The sequence below is a fragment of the Heterodontus francisci genome, chromosome 33, assembly GCF_036365525.1.
Source record: "Heterodontus francisci isolate sHetFra1 chromosome 33, sHetFra1.hap1, whole genome shotgun sequence".
Lineage (NCBI taxonomy): Eukaryota > Metazoa > Chordata > Chondrichthyes > Heterodontiformes > Heterodontidae > Heterodontus > Heterodontus francisci.
In genome coordinates, this window is record NC_090403.1 from 31651745 (window position 1) to 31675835 (window position 24091).

Here is a 24091-nt window from a genome sequence, read left to right on the forward strand (position 1 = left end):
TACTTGGTCAAATGTTGTCTTGATGTCAAGGGCAGTCACTCTCACCTCACCTCTTGAGTTCAGCTCTTTTGTCCATGTTTGAACCATGGCTGTAATGAGGTCAGGAGCTGAGTGGCCCTGGCGGAACCCAAACTGAACAAATAAATAAACAAAAAATAAAGGGGCTCTGGTTTGAAATTATTGAATTCAATATTGAGTCCAGAAGGCTGTAGAGTGCCTAATCGGAAGATGAGGTGCTGTTCCTCGAGCTTGCGTTGATGTTCACTGGAACACTGCAGCAGGCCAAGATCAGAAATGTCGGCATGGGAACAAGGTGGTGAATTAAAATGGCAAGCAACTGGAAGCTCGGGATCATGCTTGTGGACCAAGCAAAGGTGTTCTGTAAAGGGATCACCCAATTCGTGCTTGGTCTCCCCAGTGTAGAGTAGACCACACTGTGAGCAGCGAATACAGTATACTTAATTGAAAAATATAGAAGTAAATCGATGCTTTGCCTAGAAGGAGTGTTTGGGGCCTTGGATGGTGAGGAGAGAGGAGGTAAAAGGCCAGGTATTACACTTCCTGTGATTGCATGGGAGGGTGCCATGGGAAAGGGAAGAATTGAAGACCAGGACTGGCTCTTGTAATATTCTGATAACTACTAGGCTTAGTACAGAATATGTAAGAGTCAGACAGTTGAAATAGCGGGAGTTTATTGAACTTGACTTGCAGCTAAGGTTTCCTCTACAACTCTCTACGAGGTTCTGCATAGATAACATTACATCACTTCCTGTGAAGATCACAGTCTATTTACATAATCTGCCCAGGAGCAACCCAATGTCTACTATATTGCACCATGGGGATCTTTAATATCCACCTAACTGAACAGGCACATTGGGCTTTGGTTTGAGGCCTCATCTGAAGGAAGTCACCTCTGACAATGAAGCACTTCCTCAGTACTGCACTGGAAAGTTAACTTAGATTATGAGCTCCAATCTTGAGGTGAGTCACGAACCAATAAGCCATGTGGGAGTGAGAAAAACTTTTATACAGGATAAAGGTCTTAGTTAAAGTTGCTTGGCTGCCTAATAGGAGTCAGGGGTGGAGCTAATATTGTATCCATGGCTACACGGCTGCTGTCTTCTGATAGTTGCAGCTTCACTGCAAATTCTCTCTGCATTTCAGATAAGAACGAGACTGATATTTCAGGTTGTTAAACATGAAGTGATAAATTCCTGCCTTTGTATTTATTTTTTGTGTACTATCTTCATTTTTACCTTGTACATACTAGGAACTTTCTTTTGGAGTAAGTCCTATGATTTCTCTGTCTTTGTCATTTACAGTCATTTTCCTGTTTATTTGGGATGAGATTGCACCATAAAATTTGTGCACTTACTTTGTAAGTACAGAGCGTTACTTGTATGAAACGCAATACAGCATTCACCAGCTCAAAATGTTAGAATTGCCTCTATATTATAGTTGTACCTATGAACTCAACCCATAAAATTGAAATAGCATGGTTGGCAGAAGGAGCTTCTAACTGTGATTTCCCATAGAGATTAGCATCATTGTGCTGAGGTTAGTGCACCATTCTCACATTTGAAAATTAAACAGTAATAACAATAGGGCAACATTCACACTGTTGCTTGGGACGGGAGTATACTTTTCTTTCGAACCTGCTGATTTCATTGGCTTGGGAGTTTGTTGCTACCTATCTCAGCATCATTGTTTGACTGGACATCCTGATTACAGTGGCTGCATGTAATGATATATCTATATAGTAACACCACTATTCCTGGCCAGATGGAGGTGATTCGGTAATTCCGCCCGTCACTCTCACTTGGAAACCACAGTGTTATAAATTGATTTTACGGACATAATCTGTATTCTTTAATTATCCTCAACTCACTGCATTTTGCTGGAGAAATCACCTTTTATCAGGAGAGGTTGCTGTAGTTTCAGTCATGAGTTTTATTTGCTGTAGTTTGAAGAGACACTGTTTAAATAGACTCTGTAGACTGTTTGCTGTAGTGTGCCGTTTAAATACAGTCTGTTTCTTGCTAAATAGGCTTTGCTGTAAAGTACATTATTTGCTGTATGTGCCATCATAAGATCTGTCCTGCCTCCAAGTCTTTGTCAGACACAGTGCAACTCATTCACTGACACAATGGTGTCAATAGACACTCAAGACTAAAGCAGAACAGTATATAGGTACTGAGGCACTCAATCAGTTGTTTGGTGTGATGGAAGCTGCCACATTGTGAAGTGTTAAAGATGTTGAGTGAAAGTGAATTTTTGTGTGAGGTGAGGAGCTTCTTATCACGTTTGCTTGTGCCTGTACAGTGCAGCCAGCATAATAGACTATTATATGTGAGGCAGGATTTCTCTTTTCCCTTTTATCCTTTAATTGCGAGTGGAACTATGGGCAGGAATTTCCCTGATGGACTTTTACTCAATTCAACACAGGAAACTTTGGCCAAGAGCCAGCCAGGAAATTTCTGTCTACAGTTGCATCACCTTAACTGAAGTAATTTGTCTCAATCCAAATTGCCCTGCTGATGATTACTCAGTCTTCAGCACTGCAACCCAACACAAAGCAACTGACAATATGCTGCAAAGATCTTCCTACTGATTCACTGTTTTAATTAAGGCTTTATTATCCCCTTTAAACCCCAGATTTATATTACAAAAGTAATTAGAACTTAAATCACTCTCACTCCTCCTCATTACAGTCAGGTCCCCTCGTCACCTCCGAAATGACTCATCAATAATCGCCTCTTCATTTGCGTGGCCACTTGAATCTATGTCATTCCTACTTCTTGCAGCAGGGCAATGGTCTGTTATCCATTATTCCTTTGGAGAAAAATCAACTGTTGTCATTCTTATTCCACGTGGTCTTTTGAGGCACTTATTTTTAATGGTGTTTTCATTACTGTTATTGTTGCTGTATGTTTAAAATAACCCAAAGAAGGAAATCTCATGTATTTTTGGCTCCTAGTTACCAAGATAAATATCTCAGATTTTATTTCTGCAAACTACTCTTAGCAGTTACTGAAAATGTAACTTCTTGTCTCTCAAACATATCAGCGTTTTCTTTTGATATCCCTCAGATTTACTCAGATATCTGGTGATGACAGCATTGATTTTTTTTTATTCATTTGCAGGATGTGGACATTGCTGGCTAGGCCAGCATTTGTTGCCCATCCCTAATTGCCCTTGGGAAGGTGGTGGTGAGCTGCCTTCTTGAACGCTGCAATCCATGTGGAGTAGGTACTATTACGAAGGGAGTTCTGGGATTTTGACCCAGCGACAGTGAAAGAATGGCGATATAGTTCCAAGTCAGGATGGTGTATGGCTTGGAGGAAAACTTGGTGGTGTTCTCATGCATCTGCTGCCCTTATCCTTCTAGGTGGTAGAGATCACAGGTTTAGAAGGTACTGTCGAAGGAGCCTGGGTGAATTGCTGCAGTGCGTCTTCTATGTGGTACACACGGCTGCCACTGTGCGTTGGTGGTGGAGGGAGTGAATGTTGGGGGTGTGAATGGTGTGACAATCAAGCAGGTTGCTTTGTCCTGGATGGTGTCGAGCTTCTTGAGTGTTGTTGGAGCTGCACCCATCCAGGCAAGTGGAGAGTATTCCATCACACTCCTGACTTGTGTCTTGTAGACGGTGGACAGGCATTGGCGAGACAGGAGGTGAGTTACTCGCTGCAGAATTCCCAGCTTCTGACCTGCTCTTGTTGCCACAGCATTAATGTGGCTGGTCCAGTTCAGTTTCTGGTCAATGGCAACCCCCAGGATGTTGATAGTGGGGGATTCAGCGACCGTAATGCCATTGAACATCAAGGCGAAATGGTTAGATTCTCTCTTCTTTGAGATGGTCATTGCCTGGCACTTGTGTGGTGCAAATGTTACTTGCCAATAATCAACCCAAGTCTGGATATTGTCCAGTTCTTGCTGAATCTGGACACGGGCTGCTTCAGTATCTGAGGAGTCACGAATGGTGCTGAACATTATGCAATCATCAGCGAACATCCCCACTTCTGACCTTATGATTGCGACAAGGTCATTGATGAAGCAGTTGAAGATGATTGGGCCTAGGACACTGCTCCACTTGGTTCTCTTGGTTCTGCCAGACTGCCCCTATCATCAACTGCTGCTTTGCTTAGCCAGTTATCTTCTGGTCACTGAGTCCAATCTCCAGTCACTGGCACTGGGTTATGTTAATGTGACTAAGCATTGTGAACCCTGTGGCATTGACCTTTCCACCAGGTTTTTTATAAGCCCATGATCAGCAGATATTCAACAGATTCCTAAAGCATGACAATCTCAAGTTCTGAAGGCTGGTCAGTTGCTGCCTAGATAAAGCCCATATAAATTGTGCAAGCAATTTATTATTTACAAAGATTTCGATCCAAGGCATGTACATATTTTTAATAAACTAGAACCAATAACTTAGCATGTTCAGCTTTATACAACTAATTTCTAACTTTGTTACTGCCTGTCAAGATACATTGAAGTCAGTAAATAACTGCTTAAAGTACACTGAACCATGTGTCAAGAAAACAGCGTATGTCAAATAAGAAATATTAATTCATCGGCTGGAAACTTACATTAGACTTTTAAAGGGGAAAATCCTACAGTTAACTTTTAAAAAACTGGCAGTCAAGATGGCCACTGCAATTTGCATCTGAAACACCTTTAACATTCCAAAGCCCAACTGGAACCCAGCCAGACAATACTTTGGCTAACTGAGTAGATTATCCAAATCACCCTCTTTAGCGGGACATTCAAAGCCATCTTGAGGCATTAATGAATGGAAATGTCCCTCCAGGGGGTAAACACTGACAATACCACCTGAGAGAGGTTTTGGGTTTTAGACTTTGGGCCTCATTAAAAACAAAGGGGATTGAGAGAACCATGTGACCATCACCCCAGGATGTGAAAAATTGGGAGTTTTGTTACACACAAAGAGACAAGCAGTAACTGAGTGTGCAATAGCAGAGAAGGCTCTGTGCATCCCTTTCTCTCTTTCTCTCTCTCCAGACAACATCAAGTTTGTAAACCGTCTGCTACTGTGGACCTTCAAGCCTACAGACCGCTATAGTCAGACACCAGAGGAAGAGAGCCAACTACAATTCTGCCTTCAAGAAAACCCTGAGCAAAGTGGCCAATCACAGAGTGCACCTTGATAGCCAACGACTTCAAGAATACAACTCCAGCCGGAAGACCACCAAATCATCCAACCTCAGACTGTGTATTTAACTTTTATTTATTCTGAACTTTAATCCAACCAAAAAAAGCTCACTTTCCACTTTGTAATCAATTTGTGTGTGTGATCCTTGTAAGAATGTGTGTGTGAATGTGTAGCGTAATTTTTTATTATTTTAGATTGGATTTAACTTACTGAGTATAATAAACTTACCTTTTTCTTGTTTAAACTAAACAAAAACTGTCCGATTGGTTCTTTCACAATCACATTAAAGATAAAAGGTAAAACGCTCACTAAGGTGGTAAGAATAAACCCTGTTGCGGTCAAATAAGCGGAAGGGCAAGAGGGGCGACTGTGACCCCCTCCTCACCTTGGCCATAACACACGGAACAAATTATTTGGCTGCAAATAGAGGAAGTGAACAGAATTTTGATATATAACGTTCCTGTGGCTAATTTTGATGACATTAACAATGTTTTGTTTTATTCGTTCATGGAATGTGGGCATCGCTGGCTAGGTCAGCATTTATTGCCCATCCCTAATAGCCCTTGAGAAGGTGGTGGTGAGCTGCCTTCTTGAACCACTGCAGTCCTTGGGGTGTAGGTACACCCACGGTGCTGTTTGTAAGGGAGTTCATAGTTTTTGACCCAGCGACAGTGAAGGAATGGCAATATAGTTCCAAATCAATGTGAGTTAAGCAAAACCTGTCTTACATTAACCACCACTAAGTGAAAAAGAAGAGGAGTAGTAACTCTTCTGTTGGGACTTACCTAATGCATTGATTGTAGGACCTGCTCTCTCGAGTGTAATCCTGTCTAATGGCTGGAGTTGAATCATTTTGAAGATCAGATACAGAAGGGTATTCTGGAAAAGAAGGCAAAGTAACACCAGTTAACCTTTGATTTCAATCTATGTTAAAAATCGTCAGTATGCGTGCACTTCCAGTCAACTTCTTCTGTTATAAATTTCAATGCTCACAATTATTGCAGTGCCCTGACTGAAGTGCAGGGGTGGAGGGAAGGGAGTGGTTGCAAATACCTTGTGGCAAGTTGACATAGGCATTTCTATTATAGGAATTTATAATGTAAAATATAAAATTAAGAGCAGAATGGATATATGTATTTTGTTCAGGCTTGGCTCAGTGGTAGCTCTCTTGCATCTGAGTCAGAAAATTGTGGATTCAAATTCCACTCCAGAGTTCTGACCATAAAATTCTAGGCTGGCATCTCAGTGCAGTACTGAAGGAGTAGAGAACTGTTGGAGGTGCCTTTTTCTGGATTAAATTGTGGCCCCAACCGCCTTCTCAGGTGGATATCAAAGTATCCTTGGTACTATCCGAAGAAGAGCATGGGAGTTTTCTCCAGTGGCCTGACCAACATTTATCCATCAACCAACTACACAAAAACAGGTTATTTGGTCATTACCTCAGTGCTGTTTATGGGACCGTGCTGTGCCTCAATTCTTTTACACTGCAAACATCCTTCACTGGCTGTAAAGCACTTTGGGACATCTTGCAATTGTACAAGGCACTGTATAAATACTTTCAGATTCCTAAACCGTGAAATTGGGCTCAGTACTGCCACTGGTCCTGGCCCTATGGAAACCCTGAAGTGAAATAATAGTGGCTGGAATGCTTCTGGCCTTCTCCAGCATGACCTGTGTGGCACGCCCTGACTGGCATGGCACTAGTGTGGGCGTGCCATGCCGCTAAGGCTGATTTGGCACAGGATCTGCCAATTTGGACCGCGCAGGTCCAGTTAACAGCTTCTCTTAATCACTCACAGATGAACATGTGTGCAGCTGCACAAAGGACTGCCCAGTAGTGTTCTTTAAATGAATAACCATCCAACATCCAGGTGAGGTGCTTTTGACGTAATTTCTGGAGGTATTGTGTTGTGACCATGGAGGAGTTTTGCTAAGTTTTTGGATTTTCAAAGGACCATTTAGGGATCACTCCTCCTACCTCCACCTCAGCCAGGAGCAGTGTCCAAGGCACCTGTGTTTCACAAGGTGGTGATCACTGAATTATGCCACTTCCTGCACCCCTACCTGCAACAGCATAGCTGGATGAGGATGGCACTGCCAATGGCTGTCAAAGTCACAGTCGGTAAATTTCTACACCAGCGGATCCTTCCAGGCAGGAGCAGGCAACATCAGCAACATCTTACAGTTTGCTGTACTTTGCTGAATCAGGGACAACACAAAGGCCCTGTCTAGAAGGAAAGGTTGGCATTATCGTATTCTTACTGACCAGGGAGAAGCAGGAGGAGGGAATATGTGGATTTGTCAGGCTGGCAGGGTTCCCAATGGCACAGGGCACAATTGACTGCATGCATGTGACTCTGCAGGTCTCACCTGTTAACGGGTAGATGTTTATAACTTCAAGGGCTACCACTCTACTAACATCCAGTTGCTGTATGACCATGAGCAGAAGATCCTCTTGATGAATGCCTGCTATCCTGGCAGCAGCCATGACACCTTCATCCTGCTGCAGTCAGATGTACCTGCCATCTTTGCACCACCATAAAGAATCAGAGGCTGCCTGATGGGTGACAAGGGATATCCACTTTACACCTGACTAATGATGCCCCTCCACCACGTGATCACGTGAGGACAGTGCATCTATAATGAGAACCATGCAGCAGCAAGGAACATCATGGAACAAGCCACTGGTGTCCTGAAGCAATAGCTCCACGGCCTGGACTCCACGAGGGCCACCCTCCAGTACTCACCAGAGCGTGTGTCCAAATTTGTTTTAGTCTGCTGCCCCCTCCACAACTTAGCTATCAAGAGGGTGCAGCCCTTGCTGTGGTATAAAGGTATCAAAGAGAGAATGTAAGGATTATCGCCCACCATGATGAGGTAAGAGATCATGTGGGAGAGACTTGAGACCAGTTACCGAGTGGCTTTTGAAGGAGACACACAGGCTAGTGTGAAGCTTATATAGTTACTATACAATAAAGATTAATGTTAAAACAATACATTCTAAGACTCTCACTGGCTAGATTCTATATGGTGGCAGCATAAAGAACCAAATATATAACACTTACCATCAGGCAGTTGGAGGCCACCTCGGGAGAAAGAAGAGGAGGCAGGGAAAAGGCATGCAGGGCTCCATCGCTCTAGACAGGCTGTCTGTGAACGGATATTCTTGTTGCCCTAAAATGTCATCCGAACATCACAGTTGTTCCAAAATTCCCCACCTTTCAATTCATCTGCTACGTACCATCATGGCATCCTCTTGGTAGAAGTCCTGAAATAAAAGCCACCAACAAAAACCATTTCATAACAACTTTATTCAACAGCACTTCCAATAATACAAATAAAACAGAACTATTCACCCTTGTGCACTCCCTTAGTGCCTGGCGTCTGTGTGACTTTGCCCATCCCAGTGCTCCTACACAGTGCTACTCCTTTAGCTGCAGAATGATTAATGGAAGGCTGTTGTCTTTCTCTGGGGAAGATGGAAGGTGGCCTAGCAGGATGACTTAGTGCAACTCCGGGCCTTGTGAGCCCCCCTTCAGACTGCACCACCTCGGCCTGGGTGGCAGCAGTCTGGTTGGCTGAAAAGCAACAGCAGGGACCCTGGCAGATTGACAGAAGTGGGAGCACAAATGCTGTCATCCTGAGAGAGGACAGCAGGTTCGTGGACCATGGACAAACTGCCACACCCCTGGGACAGCACCTCAGCAATCCTAGTAATGACTGAACTGCAATGACAACCTGCAAGCCCCATTGAACACTGAGAGTAGCAGTCATAATGACAGCAATCTTAGCCACATGGCACCAAGCATGAATGCCATGAGCTCAGTCTGAACTTCCACTGTAGCAGTGAGATGTTGGATGGCTTCCGCCTGTGCTACAAGAGAATATGAGATATCAGTCATCAGATACTAAATTATGAATGGATCCGCAAGTGCATCATGGATATAGCCACCAGTTGCACACTAGAAAGGATGGGCTGCAAGCTCTGTGCAAAACCTTGTGCCAAATTAGTGTTGGAGTCCTTCATGCTCCTTGACAGTGGTCAAGACAACATGTAGCTCAGTGCGTATGACCATCAGTTCTATTCCATGTCACCCACTCCATAAAGGCAAACCTCTGAGTCCTCTACAGCAGAACCCATCTGCAACTTCACCCACTGATGAGCTGGCACATGAATTACCCTTTCCCCTGGTTTGGCTGCAGCCCATTCACACCTGGTGACTCACCATGTGCAGATCCGGACTCTATACTACCCTCGAAGGTGGTGTTCCCATGCATCTGCTGCTCTTGTCCTTTTAGGTGGTAGATGTTGCATGTTTGAAAGATCCTGTCCAAGGAGCCTTGGTGCGTTGCTGCGGCGCATCTTGTAGATGGTGCACACTGCTGCCACTGTGCGTCAGTGGTGGAGGGAGTGAATGTTGAAGGTGGTGGATGGGGTGCCAATCAAGCGGGCTGTTTTGTTCTGGATGGTGTCGAACTTCTTGAGTGTTGTTGGAGTTGCACCCATCCAGGCAAGTGGAGAGTATTCCATCACACTCCTGACTTGTGCCTTGTAGATGGTGGACAGGCTTTGGGGAATCAGGAGGTGGGTTACTCACCGCAGGATTCCTAGCCTCTGGCCTGCTCTTATAGCCATGGTATTTATATGGCTACTCCAGTTCAGTTTCTGGTTAATGGTTACCCCAGGTTGTTGATAGTGGGGGATTCAGTGGCCGTAATGCCATTGAACATCAAGGGGAGATGGTTAGATTCTCTCTAGTTGGAGATGATCATTGCCTGGCACTTGTGTGACACAAATGTTGCTTGTCACTTATCAGCCCAAGCCTGGATATTGTCCAGGTCTTGCTGCATCTCTACATGGACTGCTTCAGAATCTGAAGAGTCGCCACATAATCATTTATATTGGAAAACCTGGTGCTTGAAGATATAAAGATGTTAGACCATTAACTCTTAATTCCCAAGATGTCCAACATAGAATTCTCCAGGATGCCCAACAACATGCCAGATTAAATTTGGATCCGTAGCACTGAAGGCACTCTGTGCCCTACTGAGAGGCCTTCTCAGTAGGGCACACAGTGCCTCAAGCCACTTCCAGTTTGATCTGCATAGTGTCCCATACTGAGAAGGGGAGCTGATGCGGGCATCCCCTGTGTGCGCCAGAAGCCTCTGAGCTAGTGCTGATATGATGTCATTCAGCCCTACCAGCTGGTTTGACGCTATATTTGTGACCTTGGACCATACAGTCATAGAGTCATAGAATTATACAGCACAGAAACAGGCCCTTCGGCCCATCGTGTCTGTGCCGGCCATTAAGCACCTATCTATTCTAATCTCATTTTCCAGTACTTGGCCTTGTATGCTATGGCGTTTCAAGTGCTCATCTAAATACTTCTTAAATGTTGTGAGGGTTCCTGCCTCTACCACCTCTTCAGGTAGTGTGTTCCAGATTCCAAGCATCCTCTGGCTAAAAACCATCCTCAAATCCCCTCTAAACCTCCTGTCCCTTACCTTAAATCTATGCCCCATTGTTATTGATCCTTCCGCTAAGGGAAAAAGGTTCTTCCTATCTATCCTATTTATGCCCCTCATAATTTTGTATACCTCAATCAGGAGCCCCTCAGCCTTCTCTGCTCTAAGGAAAACAACCCCAGCCTATCTAGTCTCTCTTCATAGCTGAAATGCTCCAGTCCAGGCAACATCCTGGTGAATCTCCTCTGCACCCTCTCCAGTGCAATCACATCCTTCTATAGTGCGGTGACCAGAACTGTACACAGTACTTCAGCTGAGGCCGAACTAGCGTTTTATACAGCTGCATCATAACCTCCCTGCTCTTATATTCTATGCCTTGGCTAATAAAGACTAGTATCCCATATGCCTTCCTAACCACCTTATCTACCTGTGCTGCTGCCTTCAGTGATCTATGGACAAGTACACCAAGGTCCTTCTGACCCTCTGTACTTCCTAGGGTCCTACCATCCATTGTATATTCCCTTGCCTTGTTAGTCCTCCCAAAATGCATCACCACACACTTCTCAGAATTAAATTCCATTTGCCACTACTCTGCCCATCTTACCAGCCCATCTATATCGTCCTGTAATCTAAGGCTTTCCTCCTCACTATTTACGACACCACCAGTTTTCGTGTCATCTGCGAACTTACTGATCATACCTCCTATATTCACGTCTAAATCATTAATGTATACTACAAACAGCAAGGGTCCCAGCATCGATCCCTGTGGTACACCACTGGTCATAGGCTTCCACTCACAAAAACAACCCTCGACCATCATCCTCTGCCTCCTGCCACTAAGCCAATTTTGGATCCAATTTGCCAAATTGCCCTGGATCCCATGGGCTCTTACCTTCTTAACCAATCTCCCATATCAAAAGCCTTACTGAAGTCCATGTAGACTACATGAACTGCTTTACTCTCATCTACACATTTAGTCACCTCCTTGAAAAATTCAAACAAGTTTGTTGGACACCATCTCCCCTTGACAAAGCGACACAGGTCCATTCAATGTATTCAGTTGTCACTCACCAAAGAACATGTCAGAGGGGCCCAGCACCAGCATTGTTTAAAAAGCCAGGTACCCAGCTTGCAGTTAAGGTAATTTAGAGTAACTTCTGCTATTGCCACATCTCTGCAAGTTCTCTGGAGTGTTTTTGGAGATGTTGTAGTGTTTTCCTGGATTTACCAGGCGGTGTTGCTGCATGCCCACAGGGAGAGCAGAGAATTTGGTAATCTGTCCACACAAAGGCTATAACAGGTATGGGGGCTGTAGTTGCAGTGCCTCTGGATCTGCAGCATGACAGGGAGATGGAGCAGAGGCTGCGGAAAAGGCAAGCTCTGCGCAATGCCCAGTGCCAACTTGAAGCCCGTCTCTTCCATCCTCCTTGACGGTGGCTGGAGGTTGTCTGGCAGGTCAGTTAATGCTCCCAACATTTTGATGTACATCCTCATCAGTGATCTCCTGTATGCCGCTGCATTGAGGTCCGCATCAAAGTCCCCGTAGCAGAACTCGACCTTGCCCTCTGGTGAGCTGGCACGCAAACTATCCTTTTCCTCTGGAATGGCTGCAGCCCACTCATACTTGCTGACCAATGTTTCCGCTGAGCTGCATGAGTGCACACAAAAGAACTTAAAGGGGCTGCACATTGGAAGATTTTCTGGGACATTTTTCAAGACGTCACCAACTCTGTTGGTGAAGAAAATGGGCCATGCACAGCAACTAAATTTTAAAGGGCACATTGCTGGTGACGCACTGGGCTGAAATTTATGGTCCCGCCGGCAAATCGGCGGCAGGCGAAAACAATACGGGCTGCACATTGTGGAGCGACTGCAATATTAAGCGTGGCGGCTCATTTAAATAGCAGGGGTGGACTGCCCACCCCGATGATGGTGGGGGCCGTCTGTCCGTCCCCAGCAATGGCGCCAGCAGCCTTTTATTTTAGATTAGATTAGAGATACAGCACTGAAACAGGCCCTTCGGCCCACCGAGTCTGTGCCGACCAACCACCCATTTATACTAATCCTACACTAATCCCATATTCCTACCAAACATCCCCATCTGTCCCTATATTTCCCTACCACCTACCTATACTAGTGACAATTTATAATGGCCAATTTACCTATCAACCTGCAAGTCTTTTGGCTTGTGGGAGGAAACCGGAGCACCCGGAGAAAACCCACGCAGACACAGGGAGAACTTGCAAACTCCACACAGGCAGTACCCAGAATCGAACCCGGGTCCCTGGAGCTGTGAGGCGGCAGTGCTAACCTTTGCGCAGTTGCTGATGCCATTTTGAAAGGTCTTCAAGCCCTATATTTCAATTAAATTATTTAAAGCTAGATTGATTTTAAAAAATTAAATACATTGATCTTGACCCTCTCCCACCACCCCCTGCAATAACCATAGAATTAATTCCTTGCCCTTCCCCACCCCCTCCGCAAAACACTTACCTTGAGCACCTGACCTTACCCATCCCAAAGTTCATAAACTTTGCACTGTAACCCTTTCCACCATCCGTTACATCAATCAGATGAGCTTGACCCCGCTCCCCCCATATCCACACTGAAAAACTTACCTGACCCCCATTCCCACCTGCGTTCCGCCTCAGATCCCTGGATGGGGATCTGAAGACACGGGAGTGGCGGCCACCGGCACCAATATTGCTCTGGGATGGACGGTGGGTGCATGAAGGTAATTAATTCATTAATTTACTTTAATTTACATATTTAAATTGGGCTCCTGTCACCGAGCGGCGGGAGGTGCCGCCACAAGGCCTCATCGCCAGCGGCAATATTGGGCCGGGCCTTCCTGGTGTTGAGATCCATGGCAGGCCTCTCCTGGAGGCATTTTCTGGCTCCACCCACCCCCGCCACGACCCCCAACGTCATGGGGCCTGTAAAATTCTCCCCACTATGTGCTGATCCCATTGCTATACTTGCCTCTAAAATAAGTGCAGTATCAGTATCTGAGCTGGAGGCTGCATGTGTCAGATCAAATGATGGGACCTCTCTCTCTTCCTCCTGGGTGTGCTGTGGCTGGGCAGGCATCAGCCCTTGGGTGTCTGAAAGCAGGCAATCGGAAAGGGGAAGGTTGGGGTGAGGGAAGGGAGGTGGGGTGGAAAGCAAGAGGTCCATGGTCATACCATCTATAGCTTTCTGGATAGCAGGATGAGGGTGAGCTGGGAGTCAAGAAGGGACATAAGACTTGAAGATAGCATCATCTTCAATGTTCTGAATGGCCAATGGTAAGGAGAACCATCGACTCCGTAAGGCTCAGGCGATGCAATTGTGCTTGTCCCCCACTGATTCTGTGGTGCTCCCTTCTATTATGTGCAACCATGTCCTGCAAGAGAGAGGGCAGAATGTCAGTGATTGTGTTTCACTGTGTTTGGGTGATGTGCCTGCGACAGCTGAATAGCTGGAGGTATGTAGAAACAGCAGGAGCTGGATGCAAGGCTGGCATCATTGGAATGTGTGTGAGGGTGAGGTGAAGTATCTGAATGTTAGGCCTCAGTCCTGAGTGCCAGGGGCTGCTCATGAATGAGTGATGGGAGTGTGGTGCATTTAGCAGTGTGAGAAGTTGGTGAAGTGATGGGTAGGTGATGTCATGTGAAGATGCATTCACTGACCTTGACCATGAGCGTGAGGCCATTTGATGTCTTGTAGCGCTGGTGGCAGGCTCTCTGGCCCAGGCTCCGGAAATGACCTCTCTGGTCTCCTGCACCCAATCCCTTCAGTCAGTGGTCCTTGGGGGACTCCTGCCCCCACCCCCAATCCCCCATGGAACATTGGCCTCTCTCTTCCTGACCACCATGTTATAAAAGTGCTTTCTTTTTTTTAAATATTCCATTATTTGAAAACTTGTGTTAAAACTGAAAAGATTCCATGAAAGTGTTTTTTTTTACTAAGTTCACTGAAAGGACATTTGAGATGTTGTTTGAAAGCCCCCTGTGCTGGAAGTCAGCTTTGGGAAGCTTTGGGCTCAGTAAACAACAGATCCCTTGGTGACCAGGGGGAAATGGTTACAGAGAAGCCACATGTCAAGGTTTATGGAGGTGAGGAGGTTGACTCTCTGTCTGGGGTTTGGACATTGCTTTCAGTTTAGTTGGGGTGTGAACTGATTGAAGACAGATAGTGTTTTCCTGCCAAGGAAAATGAAACTACCCAGCTCACCTCCTTCTCTACCTCTTTGAAGAAATCCTGCAAAAATCAAGTGTGGGAGAGCTAAAATTCCTGGTGCTGCATAACTCCTGAGAAGCTAAAAAAAAAATCTGTGATTCAATTGTGTGCTGGCAGAAAACCCTGATGTCACATTTTTCCTAGAAAGCCTACTAGAATAATTTTTGACATCTCCAGAAAAATTACTTCTGAAATTATCCCCGTGGCCCCTCTCTGTACACTTGGATGCCAGACCAAAAAAGGGGCAACTGACATCCTTCCATATATTTTCTTTTTTTCCATCAAGAATTAGCAAGTATTTGGCCAAAGTAGTCTTTTTTGTCTTTTTTTTGTAACAGACCTCTGCAGAGGGAATTTCTGTATTTTTTTCCAGTGTGTGTGTGCATGTAATTCGGGAATTTAAAAAGGGAACTTTTATATTTCAATCTGTGTGTTAATGCTTTGCTTCATTATTGGTTAAGTCTTGTTTCATAATAAATTGATAATTTTGTTGTTTATTAAAGAAACCTGGTTGTGTAGTTTATTCTGGGATTAAAAAAATAGAGTATATGATTGTAACGATAACTGGGTAAACATTTAAATATAAGTTGTGACCTGTGGAGAAATGGAACTAGAAAAGATAGTGTACTCCTCCTGCCTTGGTAACATTGTTAAAGCCTTCAACGCTGCATCTATAACTTGGGAGCCTGGTGTGCTATTTTCCTTCTTCAGAATTGCAGCAATAGGATTCAGCAGCAGCCTCCTGTGATTCAGTGCAACTTCTCTTTAAGAGGGACAGCCTTCCTTTAAGAAGAGCAGCTGTCTGCACCACGCATTATCAGCACTTTCTGGTTGATCCCCTGCTGAGCGGTCAGGCAGCCAGCTGTGCGACTGACACTCTGTCCAATGCTACACTTGGGTAAATGAGGAGACAACATCAAATTTTCATGCTGCCTACCTTCACAACAATGAGCGCGGGCAGCCACTTATAATGACCCCTGTGGCCAACAAATAGCGCTGACCCATTTTTAGCCTTTTACTGATGGTCAAGAAGAGGAACAACGACTCGCATTTATGTAGCATAGAGCAAAATGTCTCAAGGCTCTTCACAGGAGCTTTATCAAACAAAATTTGATGCTGAGCCACAGAAGAACATTTTAGGACACATGACCAAAAGCCTGGTCAAAGTTTTAAGTACTGTCTTAAAGGAAGAGGGAGAGATAGAGAGATGGAGAGGTTTAGGAAGGGAATTGCAGAGCTTAAGGCCTAGGCAGCTTGATGGCCTGGCTGCCAGTAATAGAGTGATAAAAATCAGTGATGCACAAGAGAGCAGAATTAGAGGAGTCTAGTGACTTTGGAGGGTTGTAGGCCTGGAGATTAGAAGGAGCAAGACTATTTTCCAGCACTTGGCCCATAGCCTTGTATGCTATGGCGTTTCAAGTGCTCATTTAAATACTTTGTAAATGTTCTGAGGATTTCCTGCCTCTACCACCCCTTCAGGCAGTGTGTTCCAGATTCCAACCACCCTCTGGGTGGCTAATGATCCAGGACACTATATCATCTATTTAAATAGAACAATTACAGTTCCTTAAAATATCACAGCATTTGTCCGCAATCTTTCATCCTAGGCACATGCTTTATCTCTCAAATAAAAGGATAATTTATGATGAAATTATAAAATATTCACTGTTTTCCATATATTATTTCCATTAGCTTTGACAAGCTACATGTGTCTGATGCCAAGAAAATGAAATAGTCCAGTATTACACTTATTAAAATGTGCCAAAGTTAATTTTTAATGTCAATTCTTTCAACTTGCCTTTTCAAATGAATTGCATAGTTATGTTTACAGCTATCTCAAAAAGTCTCAACTTCATAAAGAATGCAAAGATTTACTGACTACAACACACAGTCATAAATCATTTTCAAACAGTGCTTTCACACCCTGCCACAGACAGACAGAACCCACTAATTACTCTGCCTCAAATGCCTGCTGAGTTCTCATTCTGACAACACATTAAAAAATAATTACAAAGTTGGCCTTTAATGGAATTAGTCCCTTGCCGGAGAAGCACATTAGCTTCATTTACAAGTTTAATATTTCTCTGACAGTGCTGCTCGTACAATAAGAGAATGTACAGTCATTAATTAGTAATACACAAACAATATACTTGGCTTTTTTAGGTGAGCTGGGTGTCTAACACGTATGGAAATACATCACCATATTTAAGAATCACCAAACTACTGAGAAATCCACATACAGGGCTGAATTTTACTGGGTCCTCGACACTATGGCTCACGGCGTGGGGGCTGGTAAAATTCTGCAGGGAGAGGCCCGCCTCGACCCGCGACATCGAGAAGGGCCTGCTGCATAATACCGGCAGTGGGAGGGGGCCTCAGTGCAGCGCCACCACCGCCTGGCGGGGGGGCCCTTCATTCAACATACTCAAATGAACCTAAATGAGATGCTAATAAACCTACCTGCAGGCGGCATCCATCCCACGCCGATTTTACAGCTACCGTTCGTCCCTTGCGCGCCTTCGGCACTCCATACTGAGTACCGAGGTGGGAACCTGATGGTGAGGGGGGAGGAATAAAATTCTCGGGGTGAGAGGGGTGGGGAGTGGGGAAATCAATTTTTCTTGTTTGTGTGAATGATGGGAAGGGGTTGAGGGTCAAAGGGAACAGATTTCCGGGGGGAAAGTTCAGGATATTAATAAAAGTTTATTATGGGGGGAAAAGGAAATTAATGTATTAATCCATTGTGGGGGGGGGTGGTGGGAGACGTGATTTACAATTGAAATGGCATTTTATTTTTATTTCCCGGAGATCGGGACCTTTAAAGTTTAAAATATAACTGAATGGCTCGAAGCCCTTCAAAAATGGCGCCGGCGCCTGCGCAGTGGTGCTGGACACCGTTGCCGGGGATGCAGCGGCCGCCCCCTCTACATCATTGGGGGCGGCCGCTCCACCCCCTCTATTTAACTCAGCCCCCGCGCATAATATTGCGGAGGCTGTGCAGTGGCTCTTCCACGTCGGAAGGCCGGCGAGTTCAAAGTGCGCTGCCACGGAGCGCGGCGAACTAATAAAATCCAGTCCATAGGTTCCGCTGCCTGATGTGGAGTGCAAATTCTCTCCATGAAGGGAACCACTCACTTACTTAAAAGCCACCAATTTAGGTCCAGGCTGGAAAGGAAAGAGGTCCCTCAAGTGTGACTGTTGGACTTTAAACTAGCTGAAACCACATAACGTGCCAGCCCAGACCACTTGTAAACTTCCTGTTGCTTGTCCAACTTTGATATTCTACCAGCTTGAACTTGGCTGGCAGGGTTATCTGCAATGACATGGAAAGGATTGTAGCCGTAGTGACAGGGGTAGCCTCCAGGTTCCATCTATAAGCCAAACTGTCCAGCTAACATTGATCAGCAGTGCTGTAGACCCACATAACTCACGTATTGCATTCCAAAGTCTGTCGCAGAAAGCCAACTGGAATCCAATTTCCCGTTGTCATGTGTTACGATTTGGAGCCGATTAGACCCCAAAAATACTCAGCTTACCTTCCTTTTCCCAAAGAGGTTAATCATTAGATAATTTACCTGCATGGGTTTGAGCCCTTGTTAGACACACAGCAGATATTCTTTCTTAGTATTATACTGGGCAGCAGCACAATTTGCCATGATGTGTGTGCGTGCATGCTTGTGCACTGCCACCATCCACTGATCATTGTGTTACGACCAGGTGAGAAAGAGGTCTAGGGTTCCCTTTCAGCCTTCACCTGGTCTTACTGTAACAGGATTTTATTTTTAAACACACTGTGTTTTTAGCTCCCCCTTGGTGAATCCTTGTTCACCGCTTTCTAATTATAAGGCAAAGAAATTAGCACAAACAGGCTTTCTCAGGTTTAAAGAAGAAAGGTGAAATTTTATTAAATTTAAACTTAAACTCAAATTCGGTTGATGTCTACCGATACATGACGCACCCACACTAGCATGGATATGTGATGCACACATGCAAATAGAGACAGAAAAGAGCAGAAGAAAAGTAAAGTGGAAAGGTTTGAGGCAATATCTGAAGAATTGTTGTTGCGGTTCTTCGAGCTCACTGTAAAGTCCTTGATTGCAGGTAGATCTTGCTTTTTGTCGGGGCACAGTATTCTTCTTAAACCTTGTTCGCTATAGGAAACGTTTCTCTCTTGGGGTTCATGTGTCTGCAGTCGGGTTTTGGAGTTCCGTGAGAAAGAGATGGGAGCAGACAGGAGGGGCTGTGGCGAGCTAGCCAGGAGAGGTCTTTTCAATCCAGGAGCAAAGAGCTTTCTGCCCAAACTCTCAGTTCAAACTGTACAATTCAGAAAAAAAAAAGACTGCCAAGGAGGTTAGTCATGTGACTATCTGATTTGACCACCTCTGTTTGTGGATTGTATTGGAGCAGTGGAAAGCTCCTTTATTCCGAAACACTGTCTATTAATATGCAAAAATGCATTTCCAGTCAGGGGCATGGCAACACCTTGTCACAGGCCTCTTCTTCCCAGAAACAATTTGAAATTTAATGTCTATGTGGCAAAATTAATGTGCCTCACTCTTGGCAGGTGGGGGCCTGCATGACAACTGATTTGCACTGGAAGTGGAAAATTTGATTATAAAGGCTGTTCATAAGAGGAGAGAAAATGACAACCAGAAATATGTCATGTTCATCAAGCTTCAGCTCAGCAGGAGCTAATGTTTTGAGACAGCAAAGAACATAAATAAGATACTGCATTGTCAATTTTTTTCCTCTCATTTTTATTTTCTCATCAGGATGACATTTTTCCACTTCCAACACCTGAGTGAGATTTGCAAACTGGAGCAGTTTTGTGCTGTAGGCCAATGCCCGTTATAACCTAAATTGAAACTGTGCAAATCCATTTCATGGAGGATCCTCATGGCCAGTAGAGTGAGGAAACTACCAATTCCATCAGTCTAGTCTGGATTTAAACCCAAACCCTAGTGGCTGACCACTGCACTACCCACTCCTCCACATAATTTCTCTTTCAACGAGGGCTGCTATAAGATGTTTTACGTTAACTGCAGCTGTCTCTGGATACTGATGATTTTCGAGTTATTTCAGATGCAAACTTTTTTTTTACTCGTGTTCCAAGTTTACATTGAGGTCGAATTTCCACAGGATTCTCCTGATCTCCATCCTGCCAGAACTTTTTAGATCATCATTGGAAACCCCAGAGAAGTGAGTAAAAAATTCTCCAGGGTTTCTGCAGAAGTTACTGCTAGAGATTGGGGGAGTCTCTGGGCAAACTCTACTTCAGAGTGTTTTCATTGATTTCCAACAATAAATTTCAACAAATCACAGAATCGTTACAGTGCAGAAGGAGGCCATTCGGCCCATCATGTCCGCACCTGCTCTCTGAAAGAGCATCTCCCTCAGTTCCATTCCCCTGCCTTCTCCCATAACCCTGCACATTCTTCCTTTTCATTTAACTGTCTAATTCCCTTTTGAATGCTTCAATTGAACTTGCCTCCACCACGTTCTCAGGCAGCGCATTCCAGACCTTAACCACTCTCTGCGTGAAAAAGTTTTTCCTCATGTCACTTTTGCTTCTCTTACCAAATACTTTAAATCTGTGCCCTCTTGTTCTCGATCCTTTCTTTCTCAATCCTTTCCTGATGAGATAACAACACTAATGATTTTGGTGTACAACTGTAATGTTTGTTTTATTAGTCTTGTTTATAAAAGAGCTTCATATATCACACAATTTTCTCTTGGTTCTGAAGAACAATGTTATATTGAAGGATCACTTTATTTTGGCTAATGCAATAAATGGGGAAATCTAAAGCCTCAATTCAGGATGATGGTGGAGGGAACTTCATGAATTCATCAGCCCTTCATAGAATGGCTGCCACCAGGCTTCCTTCAACCAATGGTTGTAAAGCATGAAATAGAATAACAAGTGGTGATACAGGGAAGTGTCTCATCTCCATCCTGCATTGCCACCAAGTAGCACTGCTGAAATCATTAGCTCAGTACAAGCCAATCACCTACCTGTCCATCTTACTCTGATAATGTAAAAGTCAGGGACTTATGGCAAGATCAGAAACATTTTAGTGTACAATGTGTAGCAGCATGAATATTCAAATAATCAATTAGACAGTCTCAATCTTGTGCTATTATTTATATGTTAATGAGTTCAATGCATTATTGCAAATCCAAATACAGCTCAAGGGAGTTTCAGCCTGGTCCATGTTTAATTTATTTTTTCACAGGTCCAACCAGAGGGACTAACAATATTTTCACAGTACATAATTTAGACTATGTACCATCAAAAACCAATAAAGCATTAATCCTTCTGACAGAAATAAAAACATTAAACATCAGACTTGCTTCATCCCCCAATTCCTCAACTCCAAAAGGAAAAATAATGTTTAAGCATGGAAGATACTTCACAATTTGGGAATGCCATTCCAAAGGCAGGATAAATTTATTTGCAAAATTGAGGTATGACAATTAAATCCGGAGATTCAGGGCTACGCTCCATGGCGCATGCTGTACGTTACTTTGGACTGCCTATAAAAATTATTTACAGGCCCTGGTGCCTAATCATTGACATTGTCCTTTTGAAGAAGCCTTGTAAGTAATAATACAAATATAATGAGCCAAGTTGAGATGGTTAACCTTTTTCCTCCCTAAACTTTGCTTTGTGGATTGTAATTAGCCAACCTTCTAGCTGACATTCTAAACGCTTAGGATGACTAATACATTTATATGACTATTGAATATAAGCAGATCATTAAATCAGAGCAGGAGGTCCAACACTTTAATATTGAGTTATAAAAATTTGATTAGAGCCAGTTATTACAAAGTTCTGAGGAATAATTAAATCAGCTATTATAAAAACATTCCAGCTCATGTCTATAATTGCTGCCTTTGCTATTTCTTCCTTCAGTTTGCTTTATCTTGACCTACTTCTAATTTCTGTAAATATTGTTACGACTGAGGTGGGAGGAGTGCACTGTCTTTTCTAGTTCAACTTTTCCACAGGTCACAACATATATTTAAATGTTTACCCAGTTACCGATGTGGTCAATCATAGACTCTACTCTTCATCCCTAAATAACATACACCAACGAGGTTTCTTTAATAAACAACAAAATTATCAGTTTATTATAAAACAAGACATAACCAGTAATGAAGCAAAGCATTAAAACAGAGTGAAATATAAAAGTTCCCTTTTACCTTAGCCTCTCACACAAACACACACACACGCTGAATAAAATAGAGATGTTCTTTTTTAGAGCTCTGGTACAAAAAAAAAGATAAAAGAGAATATTTTGGCCAAACACTTACTAATTCTTGAAGAAAAAAGAGAAGATATAGAAAGACGTCACTTGTCTTTTTTTTTTGGTTTGGTGTCCAAATGCGCATAGATGGCTGTTTCTGGGATCTCCCTAGAACAGTTCTTTTCTACTGACATTGAGGATCAGTTTGGCAGATTTTCCAGAAGACAACAGGGGTTTCAAGCAGGCCTTTCAGGATGAATGTAGCATCAATTTCTCTATTCCTTACACTCGCTTCTAAGAGCTTCTCAAAGAGATGGAACAGACTGAGCTGGAGTTTTATCCTTCAGGCTGATTTTTAAACTCCTTTTCAAAACACTGTCCATACCCCAACCGACAGTCCAAAGTGAAACCGAAACAATATCTCAAGAGTCAACCCTCCTGACCCTTATAAATCTTGACCTGTCACGTTTCTGTAAACGCCTTCTCCAAGTCAAAACGTCCGGCTGGGTATTTATCTGAAGAAAGCTGACTTCCAGTAAAGGTTGTTTACAAACCAAGTCCAAAAGACCTTACAATGACTTCTATTTTTTTAAAAATCACTAAGTCCAGCATCAATAGAATCCTTTTTTCAGTTTTTAAAACACTAGTCCTCAAAATTTAACAAAAATTGGAAGTACTTTCGTAACAGTATTATGGGGCTAATTCTGCCATTCTCCATTTCCAGCGGGGAACCACACTCCCTGGGTGTGGGGATTGGGATTACAGTAACCCATTAATGGATCACACTCCCTTCAAGTTGGCTTCCCCATTGGGATTGTGGAATTCGACCTCATATCTCCTTATCTGTGTTTTTCCCTAATCCCTGCATATCTTCTTTGTGTTTAAATAATTTCTCTTAAATTAGAAATGTAATTATGTTTTTCTGGTATTTTATTAGTTTTACTTTCCTTTTTCTTGTGTGAACATGTACAGGAAAAAGCTTTGATGTAAACAGTGGGCCAGTTTTGCATAGCAGGGCATCTAATGGCATCTACTGGTCGTTACACTTGCCCTGCACCCTTTCAACTCAGAAAAGGTCCCCACTAATTTGCTGAACATGTGAACTGATAACGGCACAGTGAGGGCAAAAGGGCATCTGGGTCCCACGTGAACAGGGCAACCAACAGGGTATCTCCTTAACCGATGAGATTTAAGGATTTGAAAATAAACATCTGGAGGACAGGGAAGAAAGGTGAATTAGAGAGGTGAATTCAATGACAAATAAGGCACAGAAAGAGAAATAAAGGGAAAGAAAGATTGCATTAAGAGGGAAAGAAACAAAGAGACAGAAAAGAAAAAGAAAAAAGATTGACAATTTTAAAATCTCCTCAGAAAATTCAAAACCTGAAGGAATGAGACTCCACATTTGGATTAGTTAAATTTCAGTGCCAGAGTGGTTGATTGACAGTAATTAAAGAAAAACTTGCATGTATATAGCGCTTTTCACAACCACAGCAAATTCCAAAGTGCTTTCCAGCCAGTTAAGTACTTTTGAAGTTTCGTCACTGTTGTAATGTAGGAAACAGAACAGTCAATTTGCACACAACGAGCTCCCACAAGCAGCAATGTGATAATGGATCAGATAATCTGTTTTTATGGTGTTGATTGAAGGGTAGATATTGCCCCAGACACCATTGTTAGCATCCCTGCTCTTTTTCAAAATAGTGCCATGGGATCTTTTATTTACCTTAGAGGGCAGACAGGGCCTCAGTTTAACATATCATCCAAAAGTCAGTACCTCTGACAGTACAGTGCTCCCTCAATACTGCAGTGGTGTATCAGCCACAATTTTTGCATTGAAGTCCTGGAGTGGGATTTGAAATCAGAACCTTCCGGCTCAGAGGTGAGAGTGCGACCATCTGAGGCACAGCTGACGTACAATTGCCATGTTAGCAATTATCATGTCATGGAAAGGGTACCTATACTATAATTAGTAGCCCT

At 43.6% G+C, this 24091-nt stretch overlaps 1 protein-coding gene across 1 annotated transcript in view; it reads left to right on the top strand.

Annotated features, from left to right (window-relative positions):
* The first annotated feature begins 831 nt into the window (after nucleotides 1-831).
* LOC137347915 (neurexophilin-1-like) overlaps nucleotides 832-24091 on the top strand; it is a 35542-nt gene continuing 12282 nt past the window's right edge. The window contains exon 1 of the mRNA XM_068012964.1: nucleotides 832-981. Coding sequence (XP_067869065.1) covers nucleotides 964-981 — 18 coding nt within the window. The 5' untranslated portion in view covers nucleotides 832-963. The remainder of the gene's footprint in view (nucleotides 982-24091) is intronic.